Consider the following 19216-nt stretch of genomic DNA (forward strand, 5'->3'; position numbering starts at 1 on the left):
GGATCTGACATCTCAACTTTTTTCCTACCCAGTTTATAAACAAAGACTTAAATAAAGGATTCAATGTGGGAAAAAAAATCAATTTTGAACAAAAAAAAAAATCACAATTAAAATCGTTAAACAAAAAATCCAGATACTGTGATACATTGATTTTTATTCCCACTCCTCCTGTCCTGCAATCCAGGCAACAGCAGCAGAGTCAGTTGTCAGTTTTCGGATGTTTAGCTTCAATTTTCAGGTTAGTGTTAATTTGTCTTTAAAGAAGGCTGATAAGAGTCTGTTAGCATAAATTCCTCTGACTCCTTTGGTTCCATAATGAAAATTGGTGATGAAAAAAAAACACTGTTTTGTTTTTTTTGTTTTTTTTTTCATATTTTGCAGTTCAACATTAAATGCATTGTTCCTAATTGCTCTTCAGCCCAGATAAATCCTGTAGGATGTCCTGACTGAGAGCAGAAAGCTACAGGAAAGAATCAGGACGGTAAACAACGTCCGGATATAGTTTCTTCTTGAACTCCATCAAACTTTGATGAGAACTTGACCCATGCAGGAGAAGTGCTCTGTGCTGTATGTAGGATTCAATACATCCCTCCACCCATTCAGTTCTCTTTATGGTTATCTGTCCGCTTTTTCCATCTCCCTCATTCAGCACTTCAACAGGAATAGCTCTTCACTCATTATTCACCACACTCTCACATGCACGTTTCATGCATGGCTCTCAGACATGTCTCTGTGTTTGCACACGTGTGCCAGCTCCTGTTTATTTATAGCGTCCATCGGCCAGGTGTCGGGGTGTAGAGAAAGTGTCTTCCCTCATTTCTCCACCACAGTGGGGTTCAGCACACACTGTTCCAGCTCTGACCAGAATGGAGCCTAAAAATAGAGGAATATACACCTCCCTCCCTCCCTTCCTCCCTTCCTCTCCTCTCCTCCCCTCTGCCATTTTTCTCGCCTGAAATGACAAACACTCTGCAGGAGGACCACTGAGCCACGACAAAAGGGGAGCGGAGCATTTTGCACGATCTGCAGCCAGGTTAGGAGGAAGTTAAGTCCACATTAAGTGGATTTCATTGGGAAAAAATAATTTCATTGTGCTGGTTCCCTGATCGTCACACGGGGACAAAGCGATGACAACCCAGCACTAGGATTACGTAAACACATGAACACTCCTGATATCTTTTTAGACGTGTAACCAGGGGTGGGCGATATGACCTAAAATTTATGTCACAGCATTTTTCTTTCATATGATGATAACGGCATTAGATCACAGTTTTCCAACATAAAATACGGGAAGTCTTTTCAAAACATGATTCTGTGTTATAAGTGTACACGTCCTGAAATGTCTACTGTGTTAGAAAAAGGCCTTTGCCCACAATGTCTGAGGAATGAGGAATACTTGCCGACAAAAAATGCAAAGGGTGAGCAATTAACGAGTAACATTTTGGCTGCCAATACTTTTATTCAAATTAACATTACAAGCTTGTCATTCCATGAGTTTTCCTATTTTTTTTTTTTCTGAAGCCTGTAAGGTTGTCTAATGAAGCCCTTCAGATTTCTGAGGTTTTATTCCTCCAAACGCCACTGCCATTATACAGACGGCTGTTGCATGAGACAGAACCTTTCACTGATGTGATTTTTCCGCCCCTATCATGTTTTTGGGACACCAAACAGACAAACACAGAGATACTAACAGATCTGTGGCAGTGATTTTGGCTGAAGAACGAAGGGCGAGAGTTAGGACTCAGAGCCTGAACCACAGCCAAATAAAATAAAATAGATAAAATAAAAAACTTTTGAGGCAGCTGCTTGGTCTACAGCTTTATCAATCCAAGGCAGGATTCCTAAATCATTTAATGCTGTTTTTAGATGTGTATCATCATCACTCACAAGGAGTGAAAGCAATAACCTGTCCCAAACATAGACTGTAAAAAAAAAATGGACGTCATCTTGCTTACCCGAAATGAAGTAACCACAAAAACTGCTCCCCCTGGTGGCTGGCTGCAGTATAGGTCAAAAAAATCCATCTCCCCAGTCATTCCAGATGGACTGTGGTCAAACTTTAAAAAATTAATACACGTCAAAAAAATGTTTCTCACATCTGATTTTTGTGGTGATTTGAAGATATCATTTGGCTGCCTTGTATTCAAGTCTTCTTTTTTCTGACAAGTTTTAGTTTAGTTAGTTACACAAGGTGAAAAAAACAAGGTTTTACGTCACACTTAATGATTCACAGCTGTCGTTCTCGTGTAGTTTTTTCCGGGATTGTAAAATATGTCGGGTGGTAGAGTCAAGGTAGAGTCAAGAAGTGATTAGACTTTTGAAAGAAAAAAAATGATATTTTTATCACCCGGCTGCACAACGGCGGACATTGGCGATTGGCTGTAGGACGAAAACAACCGACCTCAGATTTAATAAAAACCTCTGATTGGCTGGGCAGTTTCTCTCTGACTGGCTGAAAAGTCTGTCAATCTCAGAGCAGGACAGATCGTTTCATAGTTTTGCACCAATATCTCAGCAGAGCCTGAAGTACGATTTATGATTTGCACTTGTAGAAAACAGAGAATGTGTGACTCGTGGGGAGCATTCGAGTGGTTGTAAGTAGCAATTTGCGTTCTTGTGTTAGAAGACACGGCTATTTTCGTGGTAAATTATTTTACATACTTATTGCACAAGTTCACATTCAGATTTGCACATTAGGGCTGAACGATTTTAAGAAAAGATTGAATTGCGATTTTTCTGGCAGATATTGTGATTTCAATTCGATTCACGATTTTCTTCAAATCAAGCTTTGGGATATTCACATGTAGGGCTGAACGATTTTAGGAAAAGATCTAATTTTTCTGGCAGATATTGCAATTCACGATTTTTTAATCATTAATAGTGATGATAAATAATCTGTTTCCATCAACTTCTACTCCTAAACAGAGGCTTTGTGTTGTTGACCTGCTTACCAGCACTTTTAACATATAGATTGTCTACAAATTTGTAAAACAGAATGTGTATATTACTTGACACGACAGATCCTGAGTCAGTCAGGAGCGCTGCAAAAAATTGCTGCTTTGGCGATCTCAAAATTGCATTGTCTAAAATTGCGATTTCGATCTGAAAACGATAAATTGTTCAGCCCTATTGCACATATTCAAATTCTCACCGCAACTTCACTCTGTACTATACAGGTGCACAGGTATGTTTTGCACCTAGTGAGCTGCAACAATAGGCGCAAAATGTGAGCCTTCAGTGTTGAAATATGTGACTTGTAGAAAAGGATTTGTGTTCCTGTAAATATGATTTGTGCACCTGGAATTACGGTTTTGTGAATGTGTATTTGCGTGTTGTATTTGTAAGACGAAAAAAAATCGACAGGTACAAGAAATTATCTGACAAGTACACAGCTCATAGAGTGTGGGAAATCAGATTCACTGATACACACACAAATTCAATGTACACAACTACGAATTTGATGTTACAGGTGCTCAAACATTTTGCACCAGAAATACCTTCATACCAACAGAACAACATGATGTCACGTTGGACAACGCCCGGGCAGCACTCTGTCAGACGCACCATCCACAGATAAGAGCAGACTGGCTATTTATGCCTAGTCTATCAAAGCTTGGCAAAACACAAAAATTTTTCGTTGGCACATATTACATATTTGATAATGAAAATAATCAAAGAAATTTATTGGTTTTGATGCGACGAGGCTATGACGCTTGTTAGACCACAAACATCCATGGTGTAGCTGCACTGTTGATTTTGTTTGTGTGAAAAATGTAGCAGCTTGTAGTCCGCAAACTATGGTATTCAAGTTGCTTCAAAATGCTCACTTTGATGACGCTACTTTTGTTCAAATATTGGTTGTATCATATTTTAGGTTTTGAGGTTTGACCATAGACACTTCCGCATCTGGTTCGGTAACTTTTCTCACTGGGCTGCTGTTATTACATGCCTCTCAGCACTGTTTTGACTTGCTGTTTGGCTTTCTGAACACCTGTTAATTTTTCCTATGGTTACTAGTGCTGCACGATTTGGGGAAAAGGTGCGATTTGCGATTAGGTGGACAATATTGCTATTGGGATGGTGCTGGCGATTTAATAAAAAAAGTTGTGCCATGATGAGTCTACAGACTTGCTTGGTTATCATGGAGAAAAATTTGAATTGCATGTGCTGACATTGCGATTGCGATATCCTCTTTTGCGATTACGTAATTGCATGTGCTGACATTGCGATTGCGATTGCGATAATCGTGCAGCCCTTATGGTTACCCACGTCACTGACTTGGTGCTACTGGCCTTAAAGGTGTATCCGTGTTTATTTTCAGGATGGATGCCGCATAAAGGTCACCTCTCACTGCACCAGGAGAAATAAATATCCCACATAACTTTACCACTACTGGGACGAAGTTATGTGTAACAATGTTATGCCGCGGCCACACCAAACGCGAACACGCGAATTTACTCGCGCGAATGGCCTGTCACGCGCCGCGTGAACGCCCGAGTCTCGCCGCTGGACTTTTTTGACAAGCTGAGGCGCGAACACGTGAATGCGCGGTACTGCGCATGCGGAGTAGAGAGCTCGTTCATTTAAAGACCGAAAGTCCAAAAGAGCAGCTGAAAAACAATGAGCTGTGGTTTCCAAAGCATGACAGGAGAGTGTGTGAAAGCTTTGGAGATCACAATCAATGCCTCTGCCTCTCCCTGGTAATCCACCAGCCCTGCTTGGCTGTTCCCTGCGATCTCATCCTCGATCCCCCGAACCTCCGACCCCCCGTACCCCCGACCACCCGAACCCGCGACCCATGTTCCCGGAGGTCTCCCTGGGGATAATGAAGGGGTGGAGGAAAGAGAGGAGCACAGAGAACTTCCATCTTTTCCCTGGCTCTGCCCCTGCCCCGCACTTTTCTCCTCTCTATCAGGTTCAAAACTCCGCTTAGGAAAACACAGTCGGACTCAGTGATAGCCCGTGCAGCCAGATCCAGCTGGGAACGAATGTTTTCAGAACTTACATTCAAAACCTGTCTCCTCAGAGACTTTCAACCAAGCCTGCTCCTGTTTTTCCAGTCTCTGTAGAGTACACACGTCGTATCGTATAACTCTGGATGATGACACACCACACAGATTGTTTTCTCCTCCATCCTCCGGCGGAGTTGGAGCCGGAGCAGGCGGCAGTTGCCCCCCAACGTTGTCATAACAATGACGTCATGGGGAATATTTTGAACTCGAGCGAATTCGCGTCTACCGCCCAAACGCGTGAATGCTCCAAACTCGCCGCGCCAAACGCGTGAATCGCGCCGCCCGAGGCGAATCGGCGGCTAAACACGTCTTTGCATTGACTTTGTATGTAATCGCGCCGCAAATTCGCGTTTGGTGTGGCCACACCATAACAATGCTTTATCGCGGTAATTACAGTATTGCAAAATTCATTTTTTTGGCAACACATCCTACTGGTAACTGCGCTTAAAGGAACCCTTAACCCCTGAAGATTTGTTCCTGTTCTCGTCTCTTCATCCTCTTGCTCACTTCACCCTCCCGTGGACCTCAGATCAAAGCCAACTTTCTCTTTGTGTTCAGATGGACTCCTGGGTGGGGGACCTGGATCAATTGAATGTGTCTGGAAGGTATTGAGTTTGGCCCGGCGCTGCAGGTGTCCAGCCCTGCTCCCTTATCTCCCACCGCAGGCTTTTCATCTGGGCAACAGGGCAGTGTAATTCTGTTAACGCTGGCTGGGTAGATTACCAATTTGACCAGATTAGCTGGGGATAAACCCACACTTTAGGAGATCAGTAACAGATAGTGTAAGAGATGTGGATGGAAAGGGGAAGGAATTCCACCACAGCATGAAAAACCCACACAAATACCCACCGTGAGAGACAGAAACAACACAAACAGAGCGTGTAATGTGCTTTCCACCTTCCGCACACACTCACAAGGAAGCATTTGTGTGTTGTAAGCTGCTTTGTAATGCCAAAGCCCTTTATCTCTGTGCTTATGCAATTAGGCTGGTGAAACAAAAGCCCGCTGTAATTAATCATAATATCCCTGACGATACAGTATGTCACTGTGTCACCTCTGCTCCCAGAGAAGACAAAACCATCTGGAGACGACTGCACTTTCTGGTATGGAGTTACTCCGTCAGACTGCTGTGTCGCAGTCATAAGAGAGATTTATTATAGTGGCATTAAGATCACCAAATAGACTCTTAATTAAGCGCTCCTCGAGCTCTCGCTGTGAGTGCTTTCTTCTCTTTTTCCTCTTTCATCACTGGAGACTGTGGAGAAACATGTTGATTCGACTAAAAGGGTAAAATCAACATCGTTTTTTAAAGAGAAGTGGATGCATCCTTTGGTTTTTAAGGGGGAAGCTGATATAGATGTCTTTTGAAGTGCCCTGCAGGAGGGGATTACACTGGACGCAAAACTATCAAGTGTGAATAAGAAAAAGAAATGAGACTGTTTTATCAGGCTGAACAGCTTATAACTTTGTTGCATTTACAATATGTTCATGCACAACCAACACTTTGGACTCCATCAGTCTAACATGTAACATACGTAAACAGCTGTTTACGGCAGTTAACAGAAGTTACTTCCATCCTTAAGCCTTTTTGAGAAGCAGGAAGGCGTGAGACTCACAAGAGCAGTGATTGACCAATGGAGTAAAAGCATCATTAACATTGCAGTTCTACAGCTAGTTTTGGACATTTGCTGTACACCGTTTCATTAAATCCTTGGTCTTTGTGATGCAAGGTGAGAACTCTGCACCCTAGTGAAGAACTTTTTTCTATTTTATAAAAAGTTGATGCAACCAACTTTTGAGGTTTTGCCAATGGCTAACTCACCCTGTCCATACAGGAGGCACCTGCTCCAAACTTTCTGCACACTGTGACTAAATGGCATCGCTAATAGGCTAACGTCTGTGTTGATTCCTAATCTTATTCAACATTGTAAAAATTACAATGCCCAGACCAACCTTTAGAGCTTGAAAACAAAGCTAAAAGGAAGTTTCATAAAGATGTAGTTCCCTGATCATTTCCAACTTGGCAGATGCCATTGTTGTTCTCTCTTACCCCCAAATTCCACTGCACGCACCGCGCAGCACCACGTAGCACCATGTCCTAGAAACGTACTGCACTTAGCTTCCATTGTAATCTGTCAGGCAAATTCCACTGCACACACTGCTGAAGCGCCAGCACGAGAAATACGCTTCAGGTCTATTTTGTGCGCGGCCCCTTCCAATCCTCGTAAATTCACTGTCGATAAGAAAGCACAAGACAGAAAGTCAACATGTGAAGTACCCGGAAGATTCCAAATAAAACACAATGAACGAACTCTCGAACATAAATTTCTCCCATATGTTAAAAATACATCACATCTGGAGGCAGGTGCATCAGGTTAACAGTTGGTCGGAGGGTCCCAGACTCCATGGATGAAGAGAAGCTGATCTTAGAAGTGGAGAAGTTCAACATTCTGTATGATCCCAAACATTCTTTTTATAAGGATACAGGCAGAAAGGACAAGGTGTGGACTGACATATCAAAAGCTATGGGAGTGGATGGTGATCGTGTGATATTGCTATTCACACAAGATCCTGTGACTCTCCGAGGACAAGCCCTCCCCATCCGGATTGAGTGGCGCTGCGCAGCACGCTGCTTACAGTGGGGTTTGACAATCGTAGCAAGACCGCGGCGCTTCGCTGCACTGCGCTTCACTGCACTGCGCTGCACTGCACTGCGCTGCTCTGCGGTGCGCTGCTCTGCCCATGTGGTGGAATTTAGGGGTTAGAAACCAAGGTGCTGTCACTTAGACTACATCCATGGTGTGTGACACCTGTGCTTTTAATATTTTCGAGTGTGCAATGATGCCAACTGATGATGATTAACTCATTGGCTGCTAGCTGTTTTAGAGCATTTTGATTGATCTTTCAAGATCCACAGAATATCGTACCAACACTGTATGAACACCAAGAATACAAAAAGAAAGAGGAGACTATCTTCTAGCATTAGAAAATAAGTTTGTTTCTACCTTTTCCCAGTCTTTAATTATCAGCAGTAGAAGATGGGTTCCAAACTACCGAGACTTGTACTATGTTCAACTTTGAGCTGCCTGAACATGCCGCATCCAAAGAGTGCACCGCTGCCACCTACAGGGGTCAGTTCATCAGTACACTAGATCACAAGCCTGAAAATGATAGACAACTCCCCTAGACCATCTCCTAGCCTGCCCCGTTGAAAACACAATGACATCTATAGACGTCATTGACAGTTAACGATTGAAGATGACGACGTCAACCGCAGCCATCGAGATAAGCCATCTGGTCACTTTTGCACCCCCACTAGGGATGCACCAATCCAGCTTTTCTGGTTTCAATACTGATAGTTATACCTGGGCTTTGGGTATTGACTGATAGCGATCCTGATCCGACACCAGTGTTAAATAATAGCCTGCATGCTCTACTGTGGAATAAGACTGGTAATTTTTTGAGAAAAAGACAAAAATGAGTACATATGGAATTACTGAGGTTGGTATGTATCTAAACTAAGTGTTTAAATGTTTGATGGAAGTTTGGTAAAAAAAAAAATGCTTCAGAACTTGACTGAATATTTGATTGTAAAATTTTAGACTAAATCATAGTTTAGCCTTAGAGTCAAGTTTGGACCGATCCTTTCCCACTGATACCCGATCCAGATTACAAGCGCTGGATCAGTGCCAATACCCAAGATTGGATAGGTGCATCCCTACCCCCGACCCCACCTCCAAAATGTAGAATTAAACACTTATTTTACAAACAGTTGACATGATTTTGGACACGTTCACCTCTTTTGCTCCGTCTGTTTGCGGGGGTGGTCATTGCAGCTTTCACTCTGATTGGTTTGGTGTATGTTTCATCCCATGAGCTCCCAGAATGCCTTTGTGCTTCCGTCTGCCACATTTCAGCCCCTGCTTCCTTAAGACAGCTTTTAGATTAATGTGTGTATGTGTGTATGTGTGTGTGTGTGTGTGTGTGTGTGTGTGTGTGTGTGTGTGTGTGTGTGTGTGTGTGTGTGTGTGTGTGTGTGTGTGTGTGCATGAAAGTCAAGACAAGGGATTATAGTCGAAGAAAAACACTGTCTCTTTCTTGTGTAAGTCTGGGTAAGCCTGCATGGCACACACACACACTCACACACACACACACACTTACACACACAAAGTCCACATCTAGATTTATCCCTTCCACTCTGCACAGCTTAGTGGTCCTTCCTCACCTCTGAACTGACGTCGGTGTCAGCTCAGCCTTCTCGGCTCCTCACTGCAACTCCAGCAGACACTCAGGCCGGTCTGAGATCAGCATTAAAGAGACACGGCCCTGGAGTGGTGAGGGTGTAGCTGAAGGTGTGAGGAAGAGCTGACGGATGTGGTTAAAGAAACAGACGTCAGTACGATGTGGTTCACATAACGTAAGTGTGCTGCTGCTGCTGCTGGGAGGAAAAGAGAAACCTGATGGTTTGACTCAGCGTTAATCCTTCTGGGTATCAGGTATTAGAGAAAATAAAAACACACAAAGCTGCTTTTTCCTCCTCCTTTGCATGTTGGCAAATGTTTTTGTTAATTTCATTGATAGCAGAGTGGGCAGAATGTGGGCTGGGAGGTTGGAAAGTTTGACCGTGGGGCGAGTTGGCGTTGGATATGAAGCTGGAATGAATGTTACCAAGTCATGATTAAAACACTTGTTGATATTCACATCAGAGCCAGGCAGAAAATCTGATCTGTCAGAAAATAGAGGTATTACAACATACCTTCACATCTTTATTCCTCCTGTCTGTATAAAACCTTGATTTCTGCTTTTAGAAATAAAAAAATGACTCTCCAAAGATCTAAAGTCTTAGTTCAAGAGTTATTGAGGCAAAAACTACTTTCTGTGTCACCATTGGAATGTTTCCTACCTTTAAGCACTTCTACAGTGTAAAAAAAAGATCTGTAAAAAATATGTTAAAAGCACAGGCAGCAAAGTTTCCAGACAAATACTGTAAAATTACAGTCAAATCAATCTACAGTAATTTCCTGTGAAATACTATTTTCAATGTACAATAAACAAACAAATTTGTAAAGATAAATTTCTGCAGATTTACAGTATGAATATGTAATTTTAGAGTAAAATACCATTATTTAACAGATTTTCCTAAATTATTACGGTCAAACACCTTCGATAAAGTGACATTGCAAAAGTTCTGCAGAATGATACTGTTACTTTACAGCAAAATACGTTTTGTTGTGATGGTGTTTTTTAACCATGAGTGAGGAGAGCACACAGAGGATATATTGGGAAAACACGCTGCCTGTGCAACACTGCATTGACCAGTTGTGTAATTCAAATAACATTGTTATGAAAAATTGACCAACATAGCAAAGACCATCAACATACCTTGTTTTTTAAAAAAACAAAAAACAAAAAAAAACATCATAAAAATCACAGGGTACAGGGTCTGCACGATAGAGCACAGACGGCTAGTCCACTCCTTGGAGCACAGACAGCCAGTTTGCACCAATGGGGCAAAAACAGCTGGTCTGCTCCTTGGAGCACAGACAGCCGATCCGCGCTGAGGAGCACATACATACTGTGCCCTCTGTATAGCAGGGTCTCATATCCACAGTGAGTCCTCCTCACTCATGGTTACAAGCAATGTCACAATGAAAATGACTTTGCTGTGAAATGAAAGGAAAATAGGAAAATTCAGGACAAAAACTGATGGAGGACAAAATGACCATTGAAGCATGAGAGGAAAATGTTTTTAGGAGTAAGGGAGGTCTTTTGGTTTTTTTAAATTTGTCTTAATTAAAAAACAATCAATTCCTGTATTTTTACAGTGACAATAGAGACGAATACCGTAAAATTACAGTCAAACGCTATGAAATAGGACTTTATGTAGTCCTATGTTATAGCGTTTGACTGTAATTTTACGGTATTTGTCTGACTACTTTGATGCCTGTGCTTTTACCGTTGTTTTTTTACAGATTTTTATTTTTTACGGTGAAATCCTGTATTTTTACAGTGATTCCATGTTCCATGTTTTTACAGTGTTTGACTGTAATTTTACTATATTTGTCTGGAAACTTTGCTGCCAGTGCTTTTACCATTTCTTTACAGTTCTTTTCTTTTCTACAGTCTTATCCTGTATTTTTACAGTTATTTTACATGGTTCTGCATTTTTTACAGTGCTTGGCTGTAATTTTGCAGTATCTGTCTGGAAAATTTGCTGCTAGTGCTTTAACCGTTTGTTTACAGTTTTTTTTTTTTTTAGTGAATTGCAACCATGAGTGAGGAGGGTACAGGGTTCAGCTGGCGTAATATCTAAAAAATGATCCAGGATGTCATTTTACAGATAATTGCTGTAATTTTACAGTTTTGTAGAATATTTTTTGACAAACAGAAAAAATTAAGAGTAATAACCGTAAAATTCTGATTTTTTTTTTTTTTTGACTATGTAAAATTACTGAAAATATCTGTAAATCTACTAGCATTTTGTTGTTTTACAAGAAAACAGGAAAAAAATGTGTTAAAAATCACATACCATTGTATCAGTGTATCTAAAGATTAAACAGCAGAACATAATGAATTGTTGGCATTTAGCTGCATTCATACCTTTACCCTGAACCAAACAGAGCTGTCGTATCAGTGTTGGAGTATTTACACAGCATTACAGGAAGGTGAGAGGTAACATTATATCAACACTACAGGCATCACATACTGTACATACACCGTGCTTCTCTCTCCCTCGCTTCATGACAGATGAAGCCAACCATTCCACTGCAGAGCAGCAGTGAAACAGTTCCCCTCTGACAATCTGTGTAACAGTGGCTGGAGTTTAAACCAGGCCACGAGCCTCCAATAAACAGTGAAAGACCCCCGAGAGAAAAATGTGACAACATGTAATTCACCTTTCCAGGGCGACGCTGTGCAATATAAACTCCCAGTGCAATTATTTCAGTCCTTCATAGTTGCTGAAATAGATTACTGTTATACAGTGTTTAATCATTACAGTCATGTAGAGGCTTAATGAACCTAGTTTGAGGCTGTTCTCAATGTGTTTATTTGTTTTACTTCATATTTTGAAGCATGTATCGGTGGATGTCTCCACACATCTTTGAGGATAAGTGGTTTAAATGAGAAGCACTCAAAGTTTTCCACCCAGGATCCCCAAAATATTGGTGCCAGAGACCAACAACCTCTTGCTTTGGAACAGAATAACAGACCAAGTATACTTAATGTAACTGATAGGCAGAAAAACAGACTACCTATGAGCACATATTGCTGTGTTTTCTGGCTTAGTCACTTCAGGGTTCTTGAGGCAACAAAGAAATGTGGAAAACAGAGCCAACTTCTTCTGTGTACATGGTTTTATATTCAATGTAACCTCTATTTTTGCACAAATGTTCACTAGTTTTTGACTCTGAAGGCATTCCCCTTGGGATGCACCAATCCAACTTTTCTGGTCCTGAATTCAATACCGATATCTGGGCTTTAGGTATCAAGCAATACTGATACTGATCCAATACCAGTGTTAAATAGTAACCTGCATGCTCTACTGTGGGATAAGACTGGTAATGTTTTCAGTAAAAGACAAAAATTTGAACATATGGGATTACTGAAGTTGATATTTATTTAAACTGTGAGTGTTTAAATGTTCAACAGTAGTTTGGTTAAAACAAAGCTTCAAACTTACAGAAGTGACTTTCCAGTTGTAAAATGTTACGCCCTGTAGACTAAATCATAGTTTTGCCATAGTGTCAAGTTCAGACCGATCCTTTCCCTCTGTTACCTGATCCAGCTTTGAAGGGCTGGATCAGGCCGATACCCAATACCAGGATTGGATCGGTGCATCCCTACATTTCACAACTCTACCAGTGTTTACCCACTTTGAGAACCACTGGTACCCGCTGGGCAAAGAGACGTTCAGAGGATGTCCTCTCACAGTCCAAATCACATCTGTCTGTCTAAGACCATTTCTGTACATCTTCACAATGTTCAAATTAGGTCTGCTATTTGGACCCTGACCAAGTCCCCACTTGGATGTTCAAAGGCAGTCCTTGCAACGTCATTTGTGGATGTCTAACTGTAGACTCCCCTGAAGGTGCAGACTGTTACCCCAGACAGCGTCTTTTTCCAACGTCTACTGGACGTCTGTTTATGATATCCACAGTACGTCCAAACAAGAGCTTCTCAAAGTAAAAACAAATACACACTTGCCAGTTCCCGAACCAGGGTCTCCCTCCAGTTACAAGTTCCTGTCAACTGAGCAGTTCTTTCTGCTGATGCACGGCCATTAACACTACTTCTGGTATTTTTGAATTACTGTAGTCCAATGTCAGAAGGTGGCCGACTGTTCTGGTTCATTTTCCTGTAGCTTCATTTGATTTCTCAGCAGCATGGTAACTGTAAATACAGACAAAGGCGTTATACATTTCAGCTTCAATTCTGCTGCTAAGACAAATATAGCTACGAGTCATGATTTAAGGATGGAAAGAAGGAAATGTAAACAAACAAACAAACCAAATATAAATTTTATTTAAAACTAATTTTTGAAATTTGACGTCCCAAAATGTCATTGAAAGAATGACCTTTGAACATCTCTTTGCTCAGTAGGCTCAATCACTCACTCTTGCTTAGACGTCCACTTGAGGTCCAAAAAGCCAACGTTCTAATGTTGAACTGCATATTGACGTCCAATGGGGTCATGGTTAGAAGTTCAAATATTGGACCTAATTTGACGTCCAATGTTTAGTGATTAGAATAGAATAGAATAGAATAGAATAGAATAGAATAGAATATTCTTTATTCATCCCCCTTGGGGGAATTTTTTTTTTGCCACAGCAGCTCACAAAAAAGTGCAGTAATGCAATACAATAAAAATAGAATAATGATAATAGAATTTAAGATGAAAATTTAAAAAAAAATATAAAGACAAGAAGTATAGAAAAGTAGAAAAACAAATATTACTATTTACATATTTATATAGGAGCGAGGTATATATACACGATTGGTACTGGAGAATGAAAATGAAAAGCACTTGACAATGAAAATTTATGGTGAGTACTGGAGTGATGGATATTTTGTGTGGTGTGTGGTGTTGTATTAGCAGAGGTTAACTGGTGTAATCTCCCTTTATTCGACTCATTGATCAGGAGACTGTAAGTCAGGGCCAAAGCAGCCGTCTGTGGTTTATGTAGACTGATTTGGAGAATTGGAAATGTTCATGTAGAGATGCAGAGTTTGACTTCATTTTCAGGCACAATGAAATAGCTGAATCAATAGATGTGTGTAGAAGAAGTAAGTGTTTATTGATTGATTGATGCCAGCTGTACGTCATCATGTAGAGGCAGAGACCAACCAAACATTAACATTTATCAACCAACGCTGCCATCATCCTCAGAATCCCAGCTCGCTGCTCCCTAAAAGTTCCTTTTTCACACCTGTGCACAGCCTGTTCAGTACTTTATGAAAATGACAAATGGCAGGGATGGAAACTTTAGAGCGCGGATGAATCACTCTCGGCCACTTTTCTGCTGAGCTTTTTTATCCCCCTCCTCTGCATCGTTTCCCCTTTATTACTAAAGGAGATGAATTCATACTGTAGCTGCCACTGACTCAGCACCGCTCTATCTCTGACACACACACACACACACACACACACACACACACACACACACACACACGAACACGAAGTATTAACGGTGGATTAGGATTATAAGGATGGAGAAAATGACGCTGAAAATACCGACCATGATATCTATCTATCTATCTATCTATCTATCTATCTATCTATCTATCTATCTATCTATCTATCTATCTATCTATCTACCTATCTATCTATCTATCTATCTATCTATCTATCTATCTATCTATCTATCTATCTATCTATCTATCTATCTATCTATCTATCTATCTATCTATCTTTTTGTACTTCTTTCTCCCTTTCTTTCTCCCTTTCTTTCCTGCCTCCTACTTCTTCATCCTAACCTCTCCTGACTCTTAGTTTTTCATCTTTTCTTTCTTGCATCCTTCCTTCCTTCCCACTCCATGTCCTTCAATGTGTCCTTCCTGCCTTCTCTCTAACTAATCTTCTCTTTTTACAACCCTCATTTCATCCATCAATCTCTCCTCTTCTTTTCTTGATTCCTTTGTGTGTTCTTTCCTCGTATCCTTCCTTTGTATTCCTCTTTGTTTCCCTTCTTTCCTTTCTCTCCTCCTTAACTTCTCTGACCCTCCTCAGGATTAATCCTTCCTCCTCTCTCTTCTCCCTTTCACTTTCTTTCAATCCTTCTTTTTCTTACTTATCTGAAATGCTTCCAGTGAACTGAGTAATATGATGATAGTACAGTGTTTTGCACGGACAGACCAAACCCCTGCTGTTTCTTGGACATTTTGTGAAAATCGTTTCTGTTTTTTAACCAATAGCCATCAGATAGTCTGGCATGTGTGGCTTTGCTGGCAGAGTTTGAGACCGAAACCACACAAAAACAGTGAAGAATGAGCACAAAAAAGGGACACAACAAGCAGGCAGCTTGACAATAATCGAAGCAGACAGATTGTGTGAGAATAAAAAAGAAGCAAGAATGAGGATTCTGAAATAATGGCGGGGAAAGCTTCCAGTTTGGGTACACGGAGTGAGAGTCAGAGTGAGAGTCAGCTTGTGATCTGGCTGTCACAGATGTCCACGGGTTTGCTTTGTCCCTGCAGATCTGCAGCTCTGTCCAAATGTAAATGCCACTGGCGCTCTGGTGGGAGCGGCGTCAGGTGTCATGTCAGCCGTGTCACGCTGAGTGACACTCTGGAAGGGGGAGATCACGGAGACAATGATGCAGTCGGCGTGGACCAAACGGAGTGAAAAGAGCCGACGGCTGCAGAAAATCTGAGATCATATAGTGACATTTTTTGTGTGGGTGTGAGCGGGGGAGTGTGTGTGCATGTGGGGCTGTTTGTCTGTCTTTTTTTGTGTGTCCGTCCTAGACAGGCTTGTCACAGTCACTCTGAGGGTGATTGATGATGGTTTACACTCACTTTCTCTTGCTTACTGCTTCTTCTTTTCCTCCGTCAGTTTGACATGTTACATAAAAAAATTAGGGATGAAGGAACACCATGTTTTCCTCTGTGATACAGATTCAGAAAGCTTGACTTGAATATTGTCAGACAGCAAAGAAAAGTAGAAATTGTTGGTATAAAACCCAAAATTTGGCCAGTGAGACACTCTCCTGCTGTTTGTTACTCTCACATAATGACATCAGAAACAAGCTGATTCTTTGGGTTGTTGGTGATGACTCTGTGTTGACTTGCTGATAACTAGTGTGTGTTGAAATATTCTAGAAATTTGTAATACATGTGTGAAAGGGGCTAGCTGTGGGCAACAATTGGAGTGATTCTTCTTTAAAAATATCTATACTACATTTCAGTCAGGACCACTCATTAACAGTATGGCTCTGTTATTGTGCCCTGCCCGCCCATGTGCTAATTTGGAATGTGCATTAAAAGCCAAGGCAGGGAGAGCAGCAGCAAAGACCCTTTCAGGAGTTCAGAGCAGGGCGGGCATGAGTGAATGCGTCAACTTTTTCCTCATCACATTTATTTCCAAAGATGCAATTTAAACAACATTTCTACTAGACATTGGTATTAACTCAAATAATCCACACATGGTTTTGCGTTTCATCCTAAAACCATTGTGGTGTAAACAGCCCCTCAGACTTTACCCAGACTCAAACTGTGGACTCAAGAGTTGAGGGTTAGACGTAAGCTCTGGTGACTCGACTACAAAATTGTTCCTGAAGGAGGTCTTGATTGTCTCCAGTGTTGAGAAGCCACCACTTCTTTGAGGACGCTTCTTTCCTCTCTAAGGAGTTGGCAACATTGTTTGATACTTGCCAGTTGTCAAAGTGGCGTTAAGTGTAACTGATGTACTCTAGGCTAAGCATTGTTTCTTGTCCTGCTTGAACTAACGCCCCAAGGTTGGCCAGAAAAATTTACTCATCGTATATCTCTCTTTTGTTTGCTTAGCTCTTGTCCTAGAAACCTAAAATTTTGGATAGTTTCTCTTTAAAGCATAGCTTTTGATGTACCTGAGTTCATTTGTCTACTCCTAATGATTGTTGAGTATGACATTGAAGGGTAAGCGCGACCAGATTGTGGCCTTGAAGGAGGCTGGACTGACAACAATGCATATCATGGTTGGAAAAAAAAAGGAAAAAAGGCAAAAAATGGAAAAAAAAATAACAAAAAAAATGAAAAAAAAAATAACAAAAAAAAAACGGGAAAAAGAAAAAAGTGAAAAAAAAGAACAAAAAAAGGGGAAAAAGAAAAAAAGGGAAAATGGAAAAAAAGAACAAAAAAGGGGAAAAAAGAAAAAAGAACAAAAAAGGGGAAAAAAGAAAAAAAAACAAAAAAGGGGGAAAAAGAAAAAAGGGGGGAAAGAAAAAAAAAGAAGAAAAGGAAAAGGAAAAAAAGCAATGCAAATCCTGAAAAAGGTGAATGTTTGTCGTTAGACTGTCTACAATGTCATGGAACAATACCAAGAGACTGGTAATACCACCAGCAAGCCAATCCCTGGGAGAAAACGTTCAGTTGGGAATCAAAAGGGTTGTTGAGATGGTGAGGAAGAGAATCCAAAGGAATCCTTGCAGGAGCATGAGGGCAACAGCAAAGGAAGTGAACATCTTAAGAACTTCACTGAGAAGAATTGTCAAACAGGATCTCAGACTGAAAGCACTAAAAATGCAACACAGACAACTGATTTCAGCTGCTTCTAAGAAAAAACGGCTTGACAGGGGAAATGATGCTGCAGGAGATCCAGAGTGTCGCAGACGAAGTCCTGGTTTGGTCTGATGAGAAGATCTTCACCGTTCAGGCTTTCAGGGTGTGAAAGTGAACAGCCAGGTGTACCTTCAAATGCTTGAAGAAAAAGTGTTGCCTTGGTGTACCAATGCGTTTGGAAACCAGTATGTCTTCACACAAGATGGTGCACCAGCTCACACATCCAATGTCACACAGGCACTGGCTTCTGGGACAAGAACATGTGGCCTCCCTAAGGTCCGGACATCAATCCAACGGACTTTGCGATCTGGTCTATCCTGGAGAGGGAGGTCTCAAGAGTATCTCACAGCAGTGTTACCGCTTTGAGGACAGCTCTGATGAAGTCATGGTCAAAACTTGATGCAGAGATAGTGCGGCGCTCATGCCAGGCAGTGACAGGTCGTCTCCAGGCTATGATAAAGGCAAAGGGTGGCCATGTTGAGACGTAAATCTTTTTGGTAACAGAGAATAAAGTATAGAAACTGTGTTCAATGTTTGTTATGTTTGTCTGCAAGCATTTTTGGATAGTGCGGAAAAAACAATGGGTAAATCTTTCTTACCCAGCCTGTATGTGAAATACCCTAACAGGGCCTTTAAAACATGCAGCCCAAAGGGGCTCACATTGTGGGAAAAAAAGACATTTCAAACAAGTGTGGGTGGGTTTTCCCTGGAGAGTTGAGCTCTACTGAAGATCATGAAATTGTTGTTGATCCAAAGATGGAATAATTTTTTTTGTTTGCGTTTCCTTTTGTTTTTCAGCATTGTATAACACTATCATACCTTATTCCTCAACGTGTCTATTACTTCTTCTTCTTTTTATCTATGCTACAATAATCTCTGACTAAAATAAGTGAAAGTTGCTGCTCTGCATAATCAGCAGGTTTGAAGTGAAGCCACAGTGTCACACACTAACTGTTCCCATCTCCTCTGTTTCTCTCTTCTGCTCAGTTTGCTGTTTTGTGGTTCACAAACGCTGCCATGAGTTCGTCACCTTCTCCTGTCCTGGTGCTGACAAAGGACCTGACACAGATGTAAGTTTTTATTACTTTTTTACAACACTTCCCCTCAGCTGCATCTACTCGCACACAAAAAGCAGACACAAACACCAATGTTTGGGTTTCATCACTTGACAGAGGAAAATGGGCTTAAAAAGGAGAAATCGTTTCTAAAGAGAAGGAATCGATATCAATCTTGTAGCACTCATCCACTGTATTCTCACTCTCTGAGATGTTTTTGACAGCTGATGTGAAGGAAGCAGAAAAAGTCAGAGTGCGAGCTTCTTTAAAAACATCAACCCAGATGTCAAACAGACAGAAAGGCCAAAAGGATGAGCTCAGAGCAGAAAAAGCTGGAATGTCTAGTGAAAGATAGAAACATCGCCGAGTCAAAGGATGTCAAGTCTTTTCAGT

At 41.2% G+C, this 19216-nt stretch overlaps 1 protein-coding gene across 2 annotated transcripts in view; it reads left to right on the forward strand.

The window, feature by feature from the left end:
- prkcab (protein kinase C, alpha, b) overlaps positions 1-19216 on the forward strand; it is a 197043-nt gene that overhangs the window by 57874 nt on the left and 119953 nt on the right. For both annotated transcript variants that reach the window (XM_074696466.1, XM_074696467.1), the window contains exon 3: positions 18756-18838. In XM_074696466.1, coding sequence (XP_074552567.1) covers positions 18756-18838 — 83 coding nt within the window. The remainder of the gene's footprint in view (positions 1-18755; positions 18839-19216) is intronic.

Source organism: Halichoeres trimaculatus, unplaced genomic scaffold (genome assembly GCF_033239565.1).
Source record: "Halichoeres trimaculatus isolate MK-OKI-2021-1 unplaced genomic scaffold, fHalTri1.1 fHalTri1_scaffold_20, whole genome shotgun sequence".
NCBI classification, from domain to species: domain Eukaryota; kingdom Metazoa; phylum Chordata; class Actinopteri; order Labriformes; family Labridae; genus Halichoeres; species Halichoeres trimaculatus.